General features: G+C 36.9%; 1 protein-coding gene and 1 long non-coding RNA gene across 4 annotated transcripts; both read left to right on the top strand.

Annotated features, from left to right (window-relative positions):
* Nucleotides 1-3,462: 3,462 nt before the first annotated feature.
* LOC111402601 lies at nucleotides 3,463-4,715 on the top strand. Of its 2 annotated transcripts, XR_002704309.1 has the most exons (3): nucleotides 3,466-3,698; nucleotides 4,373-4,516; nucleotides 4,628-4,715. It is a non-coding gene; the product is annotated as an uncharacterized LOC111402601 (long non-coding RNA). The 2 variants fall into 2 exon arrangements; XR_002704308.1 differs by having other exon boundaries at nucleotides 3,463-3,698; nucleotides 4,373-4,715.
* A 10,668-nt stretch (nucleotides 4,716-15,383) lies between these two features.
* Nucleotides 15,384-18,922, top strand: LOC111400961. Of its 2 annotated transcripts, none has more exons than XM_023028450.1 (5): nucleotides 15,384-15,542; nucleotides 17,894-17,958; nucleotides 18,035-18,125; nucleotides 18,343-18,531; nucleotides 18,633-18,922. In XM_023028450.1, exons 2-5 carry the CDS (start codon nucleotides 17,903-17,905, stop codon nucleotides 18,666-18,668), a joined length of 372 nt encoding a protein of 123 aa, XP_022884218.1. In that variant the 5' UTR covers nucleotides 15,384-15,542; nucleotides 17,894-17,902; the 3' UTR covers nucleotides 18,669-18,922. The 2 variants fall into 2 exon arrangements, with proteins under 2 accessions (XP_022884218.1, XP_022884217.1); XM_023028449.1 differs by having other exon boundaries at nucleotides 15,385-15,575.
* Nucleotides 18,923-19,307: the final 385 nt, after the last annotated feature.

Below are 19,307 nucleotides of genomic sequence, written 5' to 3'. Positions count from 1 at the left end.
GCTAATCCATTCTTATGTGTCTTGCGCAATTTATAGTATGCACTCAACTCAACCTTGAACTCACTATACCTCCCATTATATAGTCTATTAATATCATTTGCCAATCTTGAGTCTTTCAAATCTATCTCGAAGTTCATCTGAAATTGACATAATTAAAAATATTATTAAAATAAAAAGAAACCATAATTATAAGAAACTACCCAATTCTAGAAAACAAGTCATAAAGTAAAACTAAACGAATTCACAAAATAATGCGCTTTTAATTTATTCATATAGTTTTCTTTGGCTATTAATTTTCCAACAACATAAACACATGCACACATATGCTTACTGTGATCTCATCTATAAGGCCCTTCTCACTTGGAGAAATGGTCCTCCAATAACCAGTATTCATTGGGCAATGTGATTGAATGATAGCTCCGATATCATGAACTAACAAACTATGTACTCCAGAATTTGTTGCTCGTCTGCTTACTGAATTGTACAAAAATCGAATTTTCTCTCGAGTTGTACGAACGATACGAGAGGTCTTAATTTGTTTACATTCTCCTCGAGTAGGAAGGTCATCGGGAGTCCTTGGCAAGTGCTTATACCTACACCTACACTTGCAAAATCAATAATAAAAGCCGAACATGTAAATGAACTTCATGTAGTAAGAAAATTAACTACTAACAAATAAACACCCTACCTTCGGAACCCTCTACTTCATCATCCAATGCCTCATCATTTTCTTCAGCTCTACGAACATTTTCACCTTTTGCTGTGCCTATTACAAGAGTTTCCCTTTTTTTCAAATATTTGCTCTTTAGACAATATTTGTGACACATTTAATTTAAAAAGAGATAATAACCTATTTACTGAATTCATATTTTCATGTATGAGTGATTCTTCTTTAATTGTGATAAGTCCATAACATCTGTTTTCAACTCATATAACATGTGCTTTGCAAAGGAAGACATTTCTAGTAAAAGCTTCTACCTGCACCGCTAAACATGAGGATATCATTTTTCATCATTAATCATTAAAAATACAAAGTAAAATAATTTTTACGATTAACATGACATATTTATATCCATTACATCTAGTCCTTATGATGCAGATTCACCCCCATCCCTTTCCCCATTCTCGCTCTGCTCTAACTGCTCATACAGTGAAGAAAGAGCTCGAGCCAACTTTATCCATTTATCGTGAGCAAGAAACAAGATGTTGAGGTACCGCCCCAAAGGTAACATGGCTAAAAGAAAGAAAGAAAGAAAAGGTCTTGTTCCTAATAAATTTGAGGTTTGCTATGTGAATTTTTTTCCTATTCTATATGGTCATTTCATAGCTAACATTAGAAGATTTGATGAAAATATATCCTCGTTAAATGTGGAAACATGACATCTTAATATTGATCTACCTCTTCCTCTTCATAACTTGTTCTACTAGTGCATAAATTTCTTTTAACCTAAACAAAAATATGGTCCAATTACCTTATGAGTCGTCGTCTTTCACTTCATTTATTATCAATTCCATTTGTTGACATCTCAATTCTTATGTTATATATTCTCATCTTAATAACCTCGGTTCAAGTTGTTGCAGGGCCTCGGTGATGACATGTACAAACCAGTGATATATTCTTGGTTCTGCTTATCTTTAGATGAAAAAAACTGATTATTTGACAAGCAAATCATCATATATTTACTAGTTAATTTTTCATGCTTTTCTCAAAAGAGAGAAGAAAGATTGCTTTATCTGCTGGGATCTATGAATAAATTGTTCTTTTAATTTCATATTAACAATAATAATAACAACTTCTTGTTAAAATAGTGATTCTCTGAAACATCTAATAGCTTTTAGTGGATTATTTTAAGAAAGAATATTGTATCATAACATCTCACGTGTGAACAATTAAAATGTAGGTAAGATTTTAGATCCAAATAATTGAGAATCCATAACAGGATCTATCTGTTCCATATAGAAATTTTGGTATACAACATAAATTGTGGTAGGTTTTGGAGTGACAAAAGTACTTTTATTTTTGCTTGGACCTACTTAAGTTGTTTGGCACTTCCCAGAATAAAGGAAAATTAGAGAGATAATGATGAACTTAAATGACAATATTTTGCATGTTTATCATGGATGAATTCGCATAAAAACAAACAGTAAATTGTTAATGCAGAATAAGACATAGTGGTCAAAAGACTCAATACAGAATCAGCTGCAAAGTGCACTGTTATACAGAATAAGAAGAAAGAATCTTGACTAAATTATGTGTCCCAGTTTAAGGAGATCTTCACATGAATATATTATTTGCAATCAGAGTATCATCATTGCAATATTAAACGCACAATGCTTTTCCAACCATAGAAATAAAATATACAAAAGAAATTGATGAATTGGAATCCATTGCCAAAGTGCCAATTGTACTAAATTCTTGATTATATGATCCACATTCTAATTCAGAAAAACTATCTTCTTCGAAAAATCGAAAAAATAAATTAAAATATCAAAAATAATGTCAAAAGTCACAAAGCAAGCAAATTGCACTGCAATCCACAAAAGAAAAATAATATATTCCCACGTTATGTTATCCTCATGCCTTGAAAAAATTCCATTACCCCTCAATCTACGGCAGATTCCTACGTCATTTGATTAAAATAAACACGTGTATAATGAAATCCATTAGAAGTGCTTAGTCTTTGATTGAACCAACGGGAAAGCGTGTGTTCTGTATAGCATGGTTATCAAGCACTACGGCAGATTCCATTACCCCTCTTCCAGCCACTTCCCCTTTATTTGCTGGTCCCCTCGTCTCCCTAAAATTGGGGATAAAATCCCACTCTATCTCACCACAACAACCAACCAAAAAGGACAACTTCAAAACTTCAAATATGTCAAATCTCAAAATTCATACAGAAGAACAGCCTTCATATTTATTTTCTTTTCCATAGCGAGAAATTGAAAACGTAATCTCAAAATTCAAGATATGTACTTATATTTTCTACACAATTTACAAATTAATAGTAGGATTGATTGGCATACCTTGAAGAAACTCGAAGAGCTCAAATGTGTAGTCCATTCAGCCGAATTTTTTTGACCCAAAATGAATATTATGTCAAGGAGAAAGAATTATATCACAGCCAATCGTGGCAATTTGACGAGCTAAATAAAATTTCTTGCAAAATCCAGGAAAAAGAATTTTATCACACACAAGAAATTTGGAGGTGAAAAAATTGGAATTAGGTTTGGCCAATTAAACTAAGGATTTCTCTCCTTGCACAGAACCCTGTGCACAGGGTTCTGTGCAAATAGCACGGCCCTTAAACTAAAGCGGCAAAGCGAGGAGGGAATCTCTTATGGAAAATGTTACTTTACCATGCGCTTTGACCTGTTTCATGACAGAATGACGTGCCATGAATTAATTAATAATTCTTTAATCTATTTTGTTTTTGATTTTTTAAAAACCAATCAAAACCAAAACCGCGGTCGGATTACCCATTTTAGTTCCTAATTCATTAGTAATTTGGACGGCATCTTTCTTGCCTTTTCATTTCTTATCTACACAGTCTCCATTTTGCTGCTCATAATCCAGCCATACCTCCGAAGTCTACAGCGCCAACACCATCGATTTGGCCACACCTTCATTCTAGATTTGGCCATTTTCGATTTCGCCGCACATTTGTTCCGACCATTGCCTCGAAATTATGACAGAAAAGGTAAAAGCTGAAATTTACTGTAAAATCTAAAATTATTTTTGAAATTTGAAATTTGTTTTAAAATCTGGGAAGAGAAATGAGTTCAAATCTCTATTTTCGTTGTGTTTGAAATGCTAAGTAAGATTTATGAAGCTGTAAATGTTGGAAATGCTGTGTCGCACCATCATCTTTCTTTGTAACTTTCTTCAAATTTGGGAAAAAAATTTATCAAATCTAAAAACTTTTCCTCTTTCCAGCCACACTGTTTTTAGTTACTATCGATTTTCTTCAAGTATGTTCCACATCTTTTGATAAGGGGATTATTTGTATCTGGGTTCAATCTTTTTATGTTTGTTGTGTGATTCCTTTTTTTTTTTTTTTTTTAATGACGGGAAAGCTTCAGAACAATTAGAACTCTTCAAAGTTAGAGTAGAGTAATTTTGTTCTGTGAATTTGATGTATAGGATGATGTGTGTAGATAAATCTCCATTTTCATTGTGTGAAATCTGAAATTTTATTTGATTTGAAGTATAAACATGATACTTATTTTCAGCAGAATAGGCAGGAATTTGTTAAGTAGAAACATGATGATTTTGTTAATTCCATGGAAGTTTCTCCTGTAGACAACGTACTCATAAGAAGCCAAATTTGTATATGTTATAAACGACCATAACTGAATATGTTGCATCAATCAGCTTTTTGTCGCAGGGAAAGAAATTTTGGACGATGTTGAAACCGTTATGTTGGTGGAGTCCGATGACGAGAATGATCTTGAAAATACAAAATTGCTGGGTCATGGCGTAACATGATGGAATGGTGTGACTGTGACTGTACCTGAGGTGGGTGATGTGATCTCGTTAATTTGTGTGTTTTAAGTAATATTCAACGGTTTTTATCTTGTACTTATTGTAATAATTGTTGACAACGTAGTTTTCATTTTTGAGGTATAGAACTGTCTGAGTTTTGTTCTCGAGCATAAAGGGAAGAATGGTTGTGGGAGACTCTTCAAGGAAAATTGGAGGCAAACTCGTAGAGGGGTTCTGTATACATATATTGTTTAATGGTTGGTCCAGGAGAACTTCTGTGCTTCATGTTTTGTAAGTTATTAGCGCTTGTGAGCAAGGTGAGTTAATGTATTGGATGCTAAAAGGCTGAAGAATATTGGAAACTATGTAGATTGGATGCTCATATTATCTCAAGTGTTACATGGGTTTTATTTTATCTCTTGATTGGTGACGAGCAATATAACACTGTCTGAAGAACTTAGATAATTTCATTTTATGCTGGAAGGCACATGAGGATGGAAATGTGTCTTAAGGACCCAATTAATAAGACTTGCTGCTGTTTCTATATAAATCATTTCATTGAAATGAACAGAATTTACATAACAAAGAGACAATGCTTAAACATGGTAAGACGACGCAATTTGATCAAAGTCCAAGTTGGTTTTGCCTCAATATTTTTAATAGTCATTATTTTCATATTTACACACACACTTTACCTCATTTACTGGATATAAGTTACTTCAAAATTTACAATCCAATATCTTGATCCACGGATATAAATTACCAGTAGAAAAGAAGAGACCATGCAGTATCCATCAAAATGAACAGATAAGACTTTCTGACCTTGATACTACACATTCCTTAAATGGCAACTCCAACCCATCCACATCGCATAACAAAAAACATAATACCACATGGACAATTCATATTGAGGGTGTGTTTGATTACATTTATTTTTCATGAAAAATATCAATTTTCCACCCAAATTTCTACTTGGAGTGTTTGATTGCTATTTTTTTTCATGGAAAACATTTTCCAACTTTTGAAAATATGCCTAATTTTTCTTGTTTTTAAGGAAAATATTTTCCTCGGGTAGAGGTGATTTTTATTTTCCACAAAAGATGAAAAATATTTTCTTTTCTAGATAATATTTTTCATGACAATCAAACACACTCTCTGAGTCCTCATACAATGACGCAATTAGAAAACGACATTACTTAACTACCACGTAGCGATGAAACTACTGCCGGAAATGCATAAGTGAATAAGGTCATTAAATTGCTTTCGGTACATATTCCAAACTACTAAGAGCTTGCATCCATTAAAGCAATCTTATTGTTATCTGTACATATTCCAGACATCTAAAAATATTACACATTATAATGAGAAAAATCAAAATTTCAACATCTGAGAGTTTAGAAATAGAAATTGAAAGAAAAGTTCTTTAAATTATAAATAAAAACTTAGGGGCATTCCTGAATGAAAGCCCTCATTCAGAAGTGACATAAAAAATAATAATAATAATAATAAATAAATAAAAAATAAGAAGAAGAAGAAGAAGCTAACTTCATGTTCTTTTGAGATTACAGAATACAAAAAACTATCCAAAGAATCAATGGAAATTTTGCAGAACAAATTTCAAGTGTTCGATCATAGTTTTTTTATCTACCCACATACCAACCCCGTAATCTTCCAACTATAAGACTCGAGTGATTTAATATTAGTGACAACCGGATAGTGCAAAATGAAAACCGACTCATAAGCAACAACGAAATCATCTAAAACATTGTGTTGGATCTGGTATAATGCAATTGGAAACAACATACATAATATCCAAGCCAATACTTTAGCTAGTTTACAATGCACACGATTTAGGAGAATAAAAAGAAAAAAAAACCTTCCTTCGACCCAACGACTGCTACTGACTACAGAATGAGAAAAAAAATTAACCCCCCAAAAATTAACAGTATAGTCAATCCATCGAAAACCCTACATATTCGAACTTTCTTTCACTTGCTATAAACCAAATCAACACTGGTGAAGCTGGATACACTCAACAAACGAAGACAAGAATGGGTCCTTCTGGGGTAGCAAGCGATGAAGGGTATATATGCCTTCTTTTCGTGCTGACCTCGGAGGGTGTGAGATAATCCGTGTCGGCAGTTTAGGGTTTAAATCTGGTAGAATCGTCTGGGAAAAATGGGATAACGAGGGTAGTGAGTTATGGGGTTTGACACATTAGACCGGGTCCTTGTTTGGTTTATTAATTTTTTGTCTTCCTTTTTAATTTAACGGTTGTATTTCCATGTCAGGAGGTCAGAGTTTCTGTTAACCGTTTCGGTCACCATAGCGTAGTCGTAAAAATAAAGGGAGATGTTATATGTGCCAAATTATTTACCAAATGGATGATCGAATTGACAAGTGGCGCGCCCCTATTGGATTTAATGGTTGTATTTCCATGTTAGGAGGTCAAAGTTTCTGTTAACCGTTTCGGTCACCATAGCGCGGTCGTAAAAATAAAAGGTGATGATGTCAAAAATTGTACCTGTTGATTTCTCGAGATTGAGGACTGGGATTGAGCACAAACGGAGCCTTCCAGTACCTGAAACAAAGGCAACGACGTGTGTGCTAGTCGCCCCTCCGATGCTTAAGTCAGAGAGGGAAATTGTGTAAAAGTATGTGCTGTAATTGTATTGTAAAGACATACCCGAATAATGGAGCTGAGTCCTGTATTTATAGATGTCAGTGGTTGAGTTGTATCAGGATTCAACCACCTGTAATCTTTATCTTGTACAGTGATTGAGTTATATCACAATTACCACTTTAGGTTTGGCATGAATTGTAACACGTTTAGTATTTAGATAATGATAAACAGTTGAGTCATAGGAGCACTAAAACTCGCAAGAGACTCGAGAAGAGGACAATATTTTGGCATGTGGACCCGACCTTAGTAGGACCCGATTATTAGGTCCGACCTATGAGAGGCCCGACCACATTTTAAAGGATATTTGGAGATGAGAGTGGTCGAGGTATTTACCTCGGGCCATGCTTGAAAGTTCGGGGTCGGGCTATAATTTTCATACACATCATAGGCCCCCGTGCATCCATGTCAGGAGCTCGTGTGCAATGTGGGAGTTTCTGGCATGAGATGCATAAGTATATTAAGTTCAAGAATAGGCATGCTCATGTCAAGTCGATAGGCCCCCGAGCACACGGATCTTGTTGAAATTTTTGAGAGAACTGAGCTCGACTTCGACCTTGTAAAAGAATTTGGCATGACCGAGCTCAAGCTTTATCAGTACTTGATGTGAAAGAGCTTGACTCTACCTTGTTTAGAAGTTGAAAAGAACGAGCTCAACCTCGAGCTTTGTTAAAAGTTTTGGAAGTAATGGGTTTGACGAATGGACAAAGATTCATTTAGGAGATATAGCCCGAACTCAATGTGCAATAATTATATCGAGCCCTTGCATCTAGGATTAGATTGTATTGAGCTCGAGGATAATCTCAAGCTAATGTGAGAGACTTATCCCGAGCTCTTGTGTTTAGGATTTGACAATGGATTGAACTCGAGGATAGGCCCCCGAGCTCAACGTGATACAACCATCCCGAGCTCTTGTGGCTGGGATTTGAAAAAAAGAATTGAGCTCGAAGATAGGCATGAGCCCAATGTGAAGCAATTATCCCAAGCCCTTCTGACTGGGAGTAGACAATGTGTTGAGCTCGAGGACAGGCCCCCGAGCCCAATGTGAAATAATATCTCGAGCTGTGCTCCAATGAATTTAATAATAGGTTGAGCCTGACAAGCTCGGGACAGACTCGTGGTCGGGTTTATTACTTTGATTCATTACGAGACTTAGGGGTGCTTACACGGGGCAAAGCTTAGAGGTGCTTGTGCAGGACAAGACTCTAATGTGCCTGCTTGTGACAGGGCTTTAGTGCTTGCGCGGAGCAAGGCTTTGATGGTGCCTGCTCGGGACAGGGTTTTGATATGCCTGCTCGTGACAGGGCTTGGTGTTTGCGCGGGGCAAGGCTTTAATGTGCCTACTCGTGACAGGGCTTTGATGTGCCTACTCGTGATAGGGCTTTGGTGCTTGCGCGGGGGCAAGGCTTTGATGTGCCTACTCGTGGTAGGGCTTTGATGTGCCTGCTTGTCACAGGGCTTTGGTGTGCCTACTCGTGATAGGGCTTTGGTGCTTGCGCGGGGCAAGGCTTTGATGTGCCTACTCGTGGTAGGACTTTGATGTGCCTGCTTGTCACAGGGCTTTGGTGCTTGCGCGGAGCAAGGCTTTGATGTGCCTGCGCGGGGCATGGCTTTGAGGTGCCTGCTCGTGACAGGGCTTTGGTGCTTGCACGGGGCAAGGCTTTGATGTGCCTACTTGTGGTAGGGCTTTGATGTGCCTACTCGTGATAGGGCTTTGGTGCTTGCGCGGGGCAAGGCTTTGATGTGCCTACTCGTGGTAGGGCTTTGATGTGCCTGCGTGGGGCATGGCTTTGAGGTGCCTGCTCGTGACAGGGCTTTGGTGCCTGCACGGGGCAAGGCTTTGATGTGCCTACTTGTGGTAGGGCTTTGATGTGCATACTCGTGATAGGGCTTTGGTGCTTGCGCGGGGCAAGGCTTTGATATGCCTACTCGTGGTAGGGCTTTGATGTGCCTGCGCGGGGCATGGCTTTGAGGTGCCTGCTCGTGACAGGGCTTTGGTGTCTGCACGGGGCAAGGCTTTGATGTGCCTACTTGTGGTAGGGCTTTGATGTGCCTACTCGTGATAGGGCTTTAGGTGCCTACGCGAAGCAGGGCTTTAGGTGCCTACGCGGAGCAGGGCTTTGATGAGCACTTAGTGTGAGTGAACCAATTGTTATTGTAATTCATAACCAAATAATCATACCATAAGCATGAGCATTGATAACACCAAAATATATGCTTTTCAAGAATTAAAACACAGATAATGTATGTTGTGTGATTGGTGTCTTCAAACTAATATATTTGCAAGTACCCATTCTGCTATGCTCTTTATTGCCTTCATATTGTCATATGAAGAGGACATGAGAATTCCAATTGATTTTCAAAGTTGAGGAATTTATTTCTACCAATTTATTAAGCAGCCCACTATTTAAGTTTGGGATTAAAATGAGAAAGAGGGTAAATAATAATATTTGCCCAGTTAAATTCCTATCGGGTGAAATAGCAAGAGGCCCAATCAAAGTTTATAAATCTCCAAATGGGAGTAATTGTGGCAGCCCAATAATTATCTATGCAAAGTACAAAGAAGGTCCAAGGAAAATAAACTCATAGGCCCAATTCTATTTGAACAATTTCAACTTTTAAATCCAATTTGAGGCCCAAGTGGATAATGGATTCAAATCGGAGCAGCCCAATTATATTTTAGATGTAGAAGTGGGAATAAATTGTAATGACCCAAATGCAAGTACAAAAAGGATCCAAGGAAAATAAATTCATAGGCCAAACTTTTTAAATCTCATTAGATGCCCAAGTTGCTTATGGAGTGAACTAACCTGTCTCAGCCCAAAGGCACCAAGGAAGAGCACGTGAACTAGTCAATTTGAAGAAAAAATCCAGCTGTAGAGAGAGGATAAATTGATTGCAGAAAGACCACGACAAATGCTACCAATATTCTGGCTTGGAAATCACATTACTTGTTTGTCTCCATCAAATTAATGTAGATACAATGGGCAGAAGGCAGAACCTGGACCACGGACCGATGGTTACCTTCGTTAACGGTGATTGTGTAGATTGATTGTGATCAAATTAATTTATCTCCATCAAATTAATGTTTAGCGTCAAGTTTATATGTATCATCATCCGCCCAAATAGGCTGGGCGGCCCATCCTTGTTCACCACCCTTGATTTTCTCTGGTAGAGCATAGTTAACAGTGAGTACACGGTCGTAAAGCTCCTCCCCATCCATATTGTCCATGGCGGCGGCCGCGTCCTCTCTCTCTCTAGGAAAGTGGCGAACCTGAACGAGTGGTGCTTCTGCGTGGCCTGATCCAGTGGTGTCTTCACATCCTTAATTTTCTCTTTGATAGTAGCTTTGGCGGCGGTGACCGAACACGGCTTTCCCTTTTTTCTCCTGTTTCTGCCTCAGAGGTTATTTTATATACATGATTTGCGGTGGACCTAGAGCTTCCGATCGTAACTGGAGGTAGAAGAATGGCGGGGTTTTTTAAAAAATATTGTGGCTAGAGGTAGAGTTTAACTGCTACCAGGTTAATCCGAGTGATAGGAAGTCATATTTCTCTATTTGATTTGGGGCTATTTCCTTATTTCACCTCCGATCTGAAACCCAAGCTGAATAATGAACCTTCTTGACCTTATCAACTCTCTTTCCCAGATCCACCTTTTTCCCCCTGTTCTTTATGTGGATCTACATCGTGGAGTCAAAAGTAATCCATCCCCATCCATATTTTCCAAAGCCCGTCTCCAACTTTCTCAGAATCTTAGATAGACTTTTTCCATGTGTTTCCGTCATGGTTAACCGTAATCTGGTTCCCACAGACGGCGCCAATGATGATGTCAAAAATTGTACCTGTTGATTTCTCGAGATTGAGGACTGGGATCGAGCACAAACGGAGCCTTCCAGTACCTGAAACAAAGGCAACGAGGTGTGTGCTCGTCGCCCTTCCGATGCTTAAGTCAGAGAGGGAAATTGTGTAAAAGTATGTGCTGTAATTGTATTGTAAAGACATACCCGAATAATGGAGCTGAGTCCTGTATTTATAGATGTCAGTGGTTGAGTTGTATCAGGATTCAACCACCTGTAATCTTTATCTTGTACAGTGATTGAGTTATATCACAATTACCACTTTAGGTTTGGCATGAATTGTAACACGTTTAGTATTTAGATAATGATAAACAGTTGAGTCATAGGAGCACTAAAACTCGCAAGAGACTCGAGAAGAGGACAATATTTTGGCATGTGGACCCGACCTTAGTAGGACCCGATTATTAGGTCCGACTTATGAGAGACCCGACCACATTTTAAACGATATTTGGAGATGAGAGTGGTCGAGGTATTTACCTCGGGCCATGCTTGAAAGTTCGGGGTCGGGCTATAATTTTCATACACATCAAAAGGAAATGTTGTATGTGCCAAATTATTTACCAAATGGATGACCCGCCACTTGTCAATTCGATAAAAAATTAGGTAAGACATTTGGTACAAATACATTAATTCAAAAATAAGCGTGTACTTTCGCCTGCTTTGTGTGCCAGTAGAAGCTACTTGTCAACAAAAAATTTGGATGACTAATTTGGACTTCTCTTGGGCCGGGAGTTTATTATATTGGGCCAATTTGATTCCTTTGGTCTAAAATGCTCCAACAGTTTATCATATTGAATGGGCCTATTTATAGTTCATGTGAGGTTGCAGTTTATCATATTGAATGGGTCTAAAATGCTCCAACAGTTTATCATATTGAATGGACATGTCTAAAATGCTCCAACATTTGGTACTATGATTCTACTAGGCCTATTTACAGTTCATGTGCTCTTCTAATTCAAAATTTACTTTAAGTACAATATTTTATCAACAACATCAACCATTTTCGCCAATATATGGCTGGAATTGGAAGAGCCTCATTTCTTGCTTTGGGGCTGGAATTGGAAGAGCCTCATTTCTTGCTTTGGGGCATATTATCAACTCGAAAAGCACCATGGACAGACCTTGCTTTTCAGGGAATTTCTACACTTTTCTGTTTGATCTTGATGAAAGCCGTTGGCTCGCTATTGTAATTATTAGAGCATCAACTCTCATTCCCTTTGCAAGTTGTCAATGCATCTAGCTAAGGGTCCAATTAGCAACTTTGCCAATTGGTTTCTTTGGATGTTCAAGCAATTCTCAATGTTGTCAAATAATTCTTCTTCAAATAATTTCAAGGGGATGATGATGGAGCTTATTTTAATGGCTGGAAATGAGTTATCTTTACCCCTACATATCTTAGAAATGGCCATTTGCACACACCATGTATTTGGCAAAAATTTGTTAGCTTGATCTCTCTCATTCAAAGGCATTTTTTGACTATCATCTCTATTAGCCTATGCCGAGTATTGTGGGTCATCACCTCAACCGCTGTGCTCCCTCCTAAACTTTACAATGTTTTAACCATCTCCCAGCTCGTCGTCCCCTGTGGGTCAGCGCAATGGTAGCAGATGAGCTCCTCACTCAACTTTACAAAGTTTAGATGCACCTGACACGGAGTCCCCTGTATGTCATTGCCTCAGTCATTGTGTTCTCTTCTAAGCTTTACAAAGTTTTAGCAATCTCCCAACGCGTCGTCCCCTGTGGGTCAGTGTACCGATGACAGATGAGCTCCTCACTCGGCTTTAGAAAACTTAGACGCACCTGACGCAGAGTCCCCTGTGGGTCATCGCCTCGATGGCTGCGTTCCCTCCTAAACATTACAAAGTTTTAGCCATCTCCCAACGTGTCGTCCCCTGTGGGTTAGCGCACCGGTGGCAGATGAGCTCTTTCCTCAAATAGCATCGAAGCTTCAGTGCCTCAGTCGAAGATGTGTCCCGATCTTCAGCTTCACAAGTTTCAGCATCTCCCACTCGTCGTCTTATGAGTCAGCACTTCGGTAGAGACAGTTGAACCTACAACTGCAGCAACAACCATACACTTAACTAATCTTAAAAAGTCAACGGCTGATATATATCAGTATGCTTCAGTATTAGTATAACTACTTATATTCAGTTCAGAGCATCGCCTCTGCTACTCCATCCAGAGCATCGCCTCTGCTACTACAATCATAGCATTGCCTCTGCATCCAACGCATCGCCCCTGTCACCTATGCTACTTACATTCAGAGCATCGTCTATACATCAACTTTATCACAGTAGCTTACATTTCAAGTCCGACCAGCATATAAATAATATGACTCAGACTTGGGGGACTACATATTACTGCTAGCATACGCATCACATTATTGCTTCCAAGCATGAATGCCATATCACTACTAACATACGCATCACATTATTGCTTCCAAGCATGAATGTCATATCACTGCTAGCATGTCATATATTATTTTCATCATAGCCAGTACATATGTCGTGTTATCATCATTTTCATTTTATTGTCAACATCATGTTACTTGCTTCACTATAACATTACTGATACACTGAGCTGTGCGAGCACATGATTTACTATAATGCATGACAGACCCTCTGCACATATCTTGGAGAAATATGATATGTCACACCCTATAGTTATGAGCATTTGAAGGGGCAAATGGACCCCAAATTTATTTGGTATATGTGCCATGGATATATTTTATTGTATTACAGGATTGGTTTAGTCCATATTACAGAAGAGATGTTATCGAAATTTTAAAAAAATATATGCAGTATATCTTTCGAGGCAATTCGTGAGTCCTCACTTATTCTGACTCACACACATTTTCTGAGGTAGTTCGTAAGTCCTCACTTATTGGAGCGACTCATATTTCTCAAGGCAATTCGTAAGTCCACGCCTATTTAAGATCGATGCATATTTTCGAGGCAGTTCGTAAGTCCCGCTTATTGGAGCCACCCATCTTTCTGAGGCAATTTGTAAGACTTCGCATACTTAATAGTTTATATTTCAAGTCCGACCCACATATAAATAATACGACGCGAACTTGGGGGACTACTATTACACCTATAAATTACCACTTCATATTGGGTCATCTTATTGGACTCGGATGAGGCCCATCAAAATTGGGCCCCAAAGCCGAGGCTCTGACGAGGCCAGTCGAGGCGCCACCAAGGCCCTAAGGAGTTCAGCCAAAGCGCTAGCCGAAGTGCCTATTATTAAGTTCATATGATCACCTCCTTATTGGGCTTGGACTTCGGCCCACCAACTCGTTTGACCAATTTCACTTCCATTTCTCTATATATATGGATTCACTCACACAACTAAGGTATGTTCTACACTCTCTAGCCAAATTCTCATCTCCATACTATTGCACTCTATATATCTATTTCCGTCCGGCCATTAACTTGACCATCGGAGTGCAAATGATCGTTGAATCTTTTTCTCGTTTGGGGGCTTTTGCCTCTTGACAGGGTGTTACTTACTCAGGTTTCGAGGGGACGAGATTAGGGAACCTATTGGAACTATTTTTGGAGGTCAACAATATGTTTATTGATCAATGATTCATATGTGAAAATCATAGAATTTTAAAATTTTGGTATTATGATTAATTGCTTACAAATCATACTAATTTAACGACTATACATAAATGGGAAAATTCTAGTCAATCCTTATATTTCTATAAAAATATTAAAATTAATAAATAAAAAAAGGTCAAAAAAATGAATAATCTTCTACTTCATAAGCCACTGTTGTCGCCTTCTCCCCACCCCATTTATTCCCCTTGTTTCACGAGAAACAAGGAACTGGCTCTCGCTAAAATGAGATTAAGGAATGGGTTCTCTCTAGTTTTTGTGGAAATTTAGAGAATATAAAGATTATTGAGAATTCTGCCACTTACATGAACAAAATTTTAAATACATGATTTAGTGAACGAAATGTGGATTTTTTTTTATTTTTTTTTTATATTGAGATTTGAGAAGGACCAATATGCACCTAGATTGAAGGTTTGAAGAATTTAAAATGAAAATAAATTTATTGGGGACTTGATTGATATTTTAGTGAATATATGGGATCCCAAGTGCTATCTTATAGGGACTCTAGTTGCAAATCCGCTTGTCTACGTTTTCACGTTTTTGAAACTTGAATTTTCTTTGAGTATGCTTTTCATTGACAATATTTTTTTATAGAAAATTTATTTTTATCCAAGTTTCTGTTTTGAGATATTAGACTGCTTTTTTATTATAAAAAATATTTTTCATGTAACAATATTTCAGGAGAAGTTAAATTTTATTTGATGGGTAATTCAAACTTTCCAAAATTCTAATTTATCAGCTCTTCTATTTGCTCACTACGTTCTCTCTCTCATCTCTACCCATATATAAAATCATTACCATCTCTCGTTAACTCACACAACGGAACCAGGAACAAGAAACCAAACACCCAACGAATCACTGCTTCCATATCCACCTCCAGATTATTCACTTCAAAAGGTCGGCAACGAGATTTTGATAGTATCGATTAAGGTTTGTTTAACAATCAAACCAACTTGTTTGATTTGTTCATGTTTACACTTCTTGGTTAGATTGAGTACATATTATACTTCTTCAATCAATGCTAACGTTCCTCATTGTTTAATAATTGGTTGTTCTTTTGACTGGTACCTCATTATTTCAATTAGTATATTCCAATTTTTTTGAGAAGCGGAGACATGTGAAGGTGGGAATTCACTGATTTGAGACTTGAGCGATTCAACACATTAGATATGGTTTCTTTTTCTTTTTCTTTTTTCTTAATTTTTTTTCTCGGTTAATAGTTACTGTTGTGGTTGGTGGGAATTTACTGATTTGAGTCCCCTTTCGAGAATCCTAAAATTGAGAGGTGCGGGTGTGTTTGACATGCAGAGAATCCTGAAATTGAGAGGTGCAGGTGTGTTTGACATACAGAGAATCCTGAAATTGAAAGGGGTTATTTAAGGGCTGGTTTTCATTTTTTCAGATTCAGCAACTGCGGGACAAGCTTGCTGTAGCTGAGAGAACTTAGAAATCTGAAGCCCACTTAAGAGTAAATCAGTGAATTAAGTGTACCTAACTGATTAGGATTTTTAACTTTAGTTCCATTTTATTGTAACAATTAAGCTTTCGCGTTCCCCTCCAGGAGACGTATCAATTGCTATGAAAAGTTCTTGAAGAGATTTTGAGATCACCGAATACGGGTAGTCACAGCATTCCAGATGTAAGATGTACTAAGGCTTAATGAGTAAAAAAACAACTATGACAGATTGGGAACTTCCTTTGGTAATTATGTGCTGCCATCAGTTATAGTATATAATGCCAAGCCTCCGAATCTGATAAACCATAGGGAACAACTGGAGTGTTGGAATAAGGTTTGAGTGAATGAAGTAGTAGTTATTTTTTTTGCTCTCTTTTCCTTGTTGCTATCTCTCATTCTTTCAATTCTTTAACCCCTTCCATGAATAGACTTCGTATCCGTCTTTTTTAATTGTGATAGTTTGTGTGAACCTTGAAGAAAATGGAAGTACGAAACAGAAGTTAACATTACTCTTGCCGGAATCAAGAAGAAATATATATTTTGGACATGTTAAATTGTACTAAAGCTGTTTGATATTGGTGGATGCTAATTGGTTATAAATCAGTTTCGAAGACTGAAATTTCTATTCTAAATTAGTACAACGAAACAAACTTATCTTCTTTAATTTTGTACAGTCGATCATAATGATCATGTTCATGTTCCATATTAATAGGGGAAAATCGGGTGAGTTTTTGAGAGAATGTGTTTATATTCCATTATAATTGTAACACTGTACTCTCCATAGATTATGTGGAAATTGAATTTTCTCTCTTTGTCGTCACTTAATTTTCCCTTTCTCAGGTATCAGTCAGACCTCACACAGTCTAATTGTTCTTAACAATGTTATAAATTCTGATGTGACACAAAATTATGATATAAACCTCTTCAAGAAGAATGTTCTTCCTTGTAGATAAAAATTAAACAATAATTTTGCATGCAGCAGTGGTCTCTACGGGCTTTTCTTCATCAGCTGAATATCCTTGTTCTGTTAGCTTCCTTCCTCTTCCTGTTGCTACTTTGTCATATGCCCAATGATCTCAAAGTAGCCCTGTTCCTGCTCATTTGCCAATTAAAACTGAGAACTCTAAATTGCTGAGGAAACTTCTTCCTTTTTGGAAAACTTCTATGGATCCAACTGCAAATTCTCGAATAATAATAAATTTGACTGGCCTATAAAGATGGCAAAAATCTCAATCTCTAAGGAAAAAAGCTCAACAATAGGAATCTTGAACACTAAAAAAAGAACCTCAATGAATTATTGTAAATTGGGCAAATATACTTACTTTTGTCCATTAGTATTATTTTTGCTCGAATATTTTTTTTTTTTGGGGGAAAATTATGTTTATCAGAACTTTATAATGCAAAGAGTTTTCTTCTCCTTCTCGATTTTTTTTTTTTTTTATTAAATGGAGGTTCTATGAAGAATTTACCCTTTCATGCTTGAACCGAACTTCTTCACTTTTGACCTTTTTTTTTTTTTTTTTTTTTTTTTTTTTTTTTTTGTTGCTTTTTTGGAACAATCATTATGTAATTTAGATGGTTCGTAGCTTAGAGTAAAAGGAAAGGAAAGATATAATTTTTCTTATGTTCTACATGTTATTGTGTATGTGAACTTTAATTTTCTATATAATCAAATTTCTCTAGTCGTTTTTCTTTGACCTTTTGCATTAACTCCTTGAAACGATTTCTGAAGTGGGTTTTATTCAAAAGATCTTTTCTTAATGTTTGATTTGTAAGTTAAACCTTCCTACAGATTATAAAGATGTCGTTTACAAGGAAAACTATCCTTAGAAGAACTCAGAAGAAGTGCACACCAAAGTGAGTTATTTTTCTCTTCCTTTTACCGATGCTTCCTTTTAGCCTATTTTATTCTGATATAAGTTTACTATGCCAGACATTTAAGAAGAAAATTTGGGCTTCTTGTAAGGCACAAGGGTTGTACGAAGCGCGCACACGCCTATCTCCAAAATTTGCAGACTATGCTTGTAAGTTTAATTTTGACACAATTAATCAGTTTACTCTCTTTTCTCTGTTTTTGATGTCCTTCCGTTGGTCAATTTAATATCTGAAAGGGCACTATTTGTACAGTTGATAAATCAGAGGGAGCATTGTGGGAAAGAGTGATAATTTGGTGGGGGTGAAATGGATTGTATTCTGAAAATTAAAGAGAACCTCATATGGGATTCATTATATCTAATGCAGAAATTTCTAAAGCTAAATGCCTACCTGGATGAGCTAAATGACAAGACTGATGTGATACTTGCCGAGATGCGAGAGATAAAAGCCGAACAAGAAGAGTTGAACGCTGAAGAGGAAGAGGTAATTGCCGAACTGGAAACCACGGAAAGCGAAATAAAAGAATTAGAAAAAACATTTGAAGATATGTTGCAGGTACCATTTCGACCATGTATTTGATAGTGGATGGATGAATTGAGGTTTCAACTTTTAGTTTTCATTCGTATTTTTATACTACAATTTTTTTGTCATTACAGAAACACATGGAAGAGGCAATTGCTAGGGACCTATGAATTTACCAGAGGATAGAGCCCTTATAGGAACTCAAGAAAATAGCAGCTCTTAGACGTTGAATAGACATCATGGTTGGAGCAAATCGATACACGCACACACACATACACACACACACATATATATATATATGAACATTACAATTGCTTATGCAAATTAACGATTGGAATTATAGGAGCAAGTAATAATTTAGAATGAAATATTATCTTGCGTGATTTCAACTGTTATTTTTATCTTTGTTATTTGTTTTTTCCAATGCTCTGAAGTGTTATTCCTCAACAATATTTATTAATTTATGGGAACTTAAGTTTCAATTTTCCGTCTGTCTATATATTTTTATGCATTATACGGTTAAACTTCTTCAAGAGAAACATACCAAACTAAAATTCAAATCCCTAAATATCTTGTGAAACTTGTACCTTATATGGAAACATCAATTGCAAATTCTCGAGGACTGCAGAAATCTTAGTCTCCAGAGTTATGCTACACTTACAAAGGGAATTGACAAAGTTGAATAACAAAATCATATTTACACCAATCATTTCAAAAAAAGATTTTTAAATTATTTGAAATCAATAGTTTGAATTTTGTCAACACACTTTGAAACTCAACTTTTGTAATTCAACTTTGTACAAGTAGCT

Source organism: Olea europaea, chromosome 10 (genome assembly GCF_002742605.1).
Source record: "Olea europaea var. sylvestris chromosome 10, O_europaea_v1, whole genome shotgun sequence".
Classification (NCBI taxonomy): Eukaryota; Viridiplantae; Streptophyta; class Magnoliopsida; order Lamiales; family Oleaceae; genus Olea; species Olea europaea.
The sequence above is the reverse complement of the archived record's forward strand: the minus strand, read 5'-3'. Positions and strand labels throughout refer to the sequence as shown.

Excerpts from the sequence above, each read along its gene's own strand:
- LOC111400961 (XM_023028450.1), top strand. The coding sequence starts at position 17,903 with ATGTCGTTTACAAGGAAAACTATCCTTAGAAGAACTCAGAAGAAGTGC. Across the intron at positions 17,959-18,034 it reads CAGAAGAAGTGCACACCAAA|ACATTTAAGAAGAAAATTTG; the intron begins GTGAGTTATTTT and ends TTACTATGCCAG. Across the intron at positions 18,532-18,632 it reads CATTTGAAGATATGTTGCAG|AAACACATGGAAGAGGCAAT; the intron begins GTACCATTTCGA and ends TTGTCATTACAG.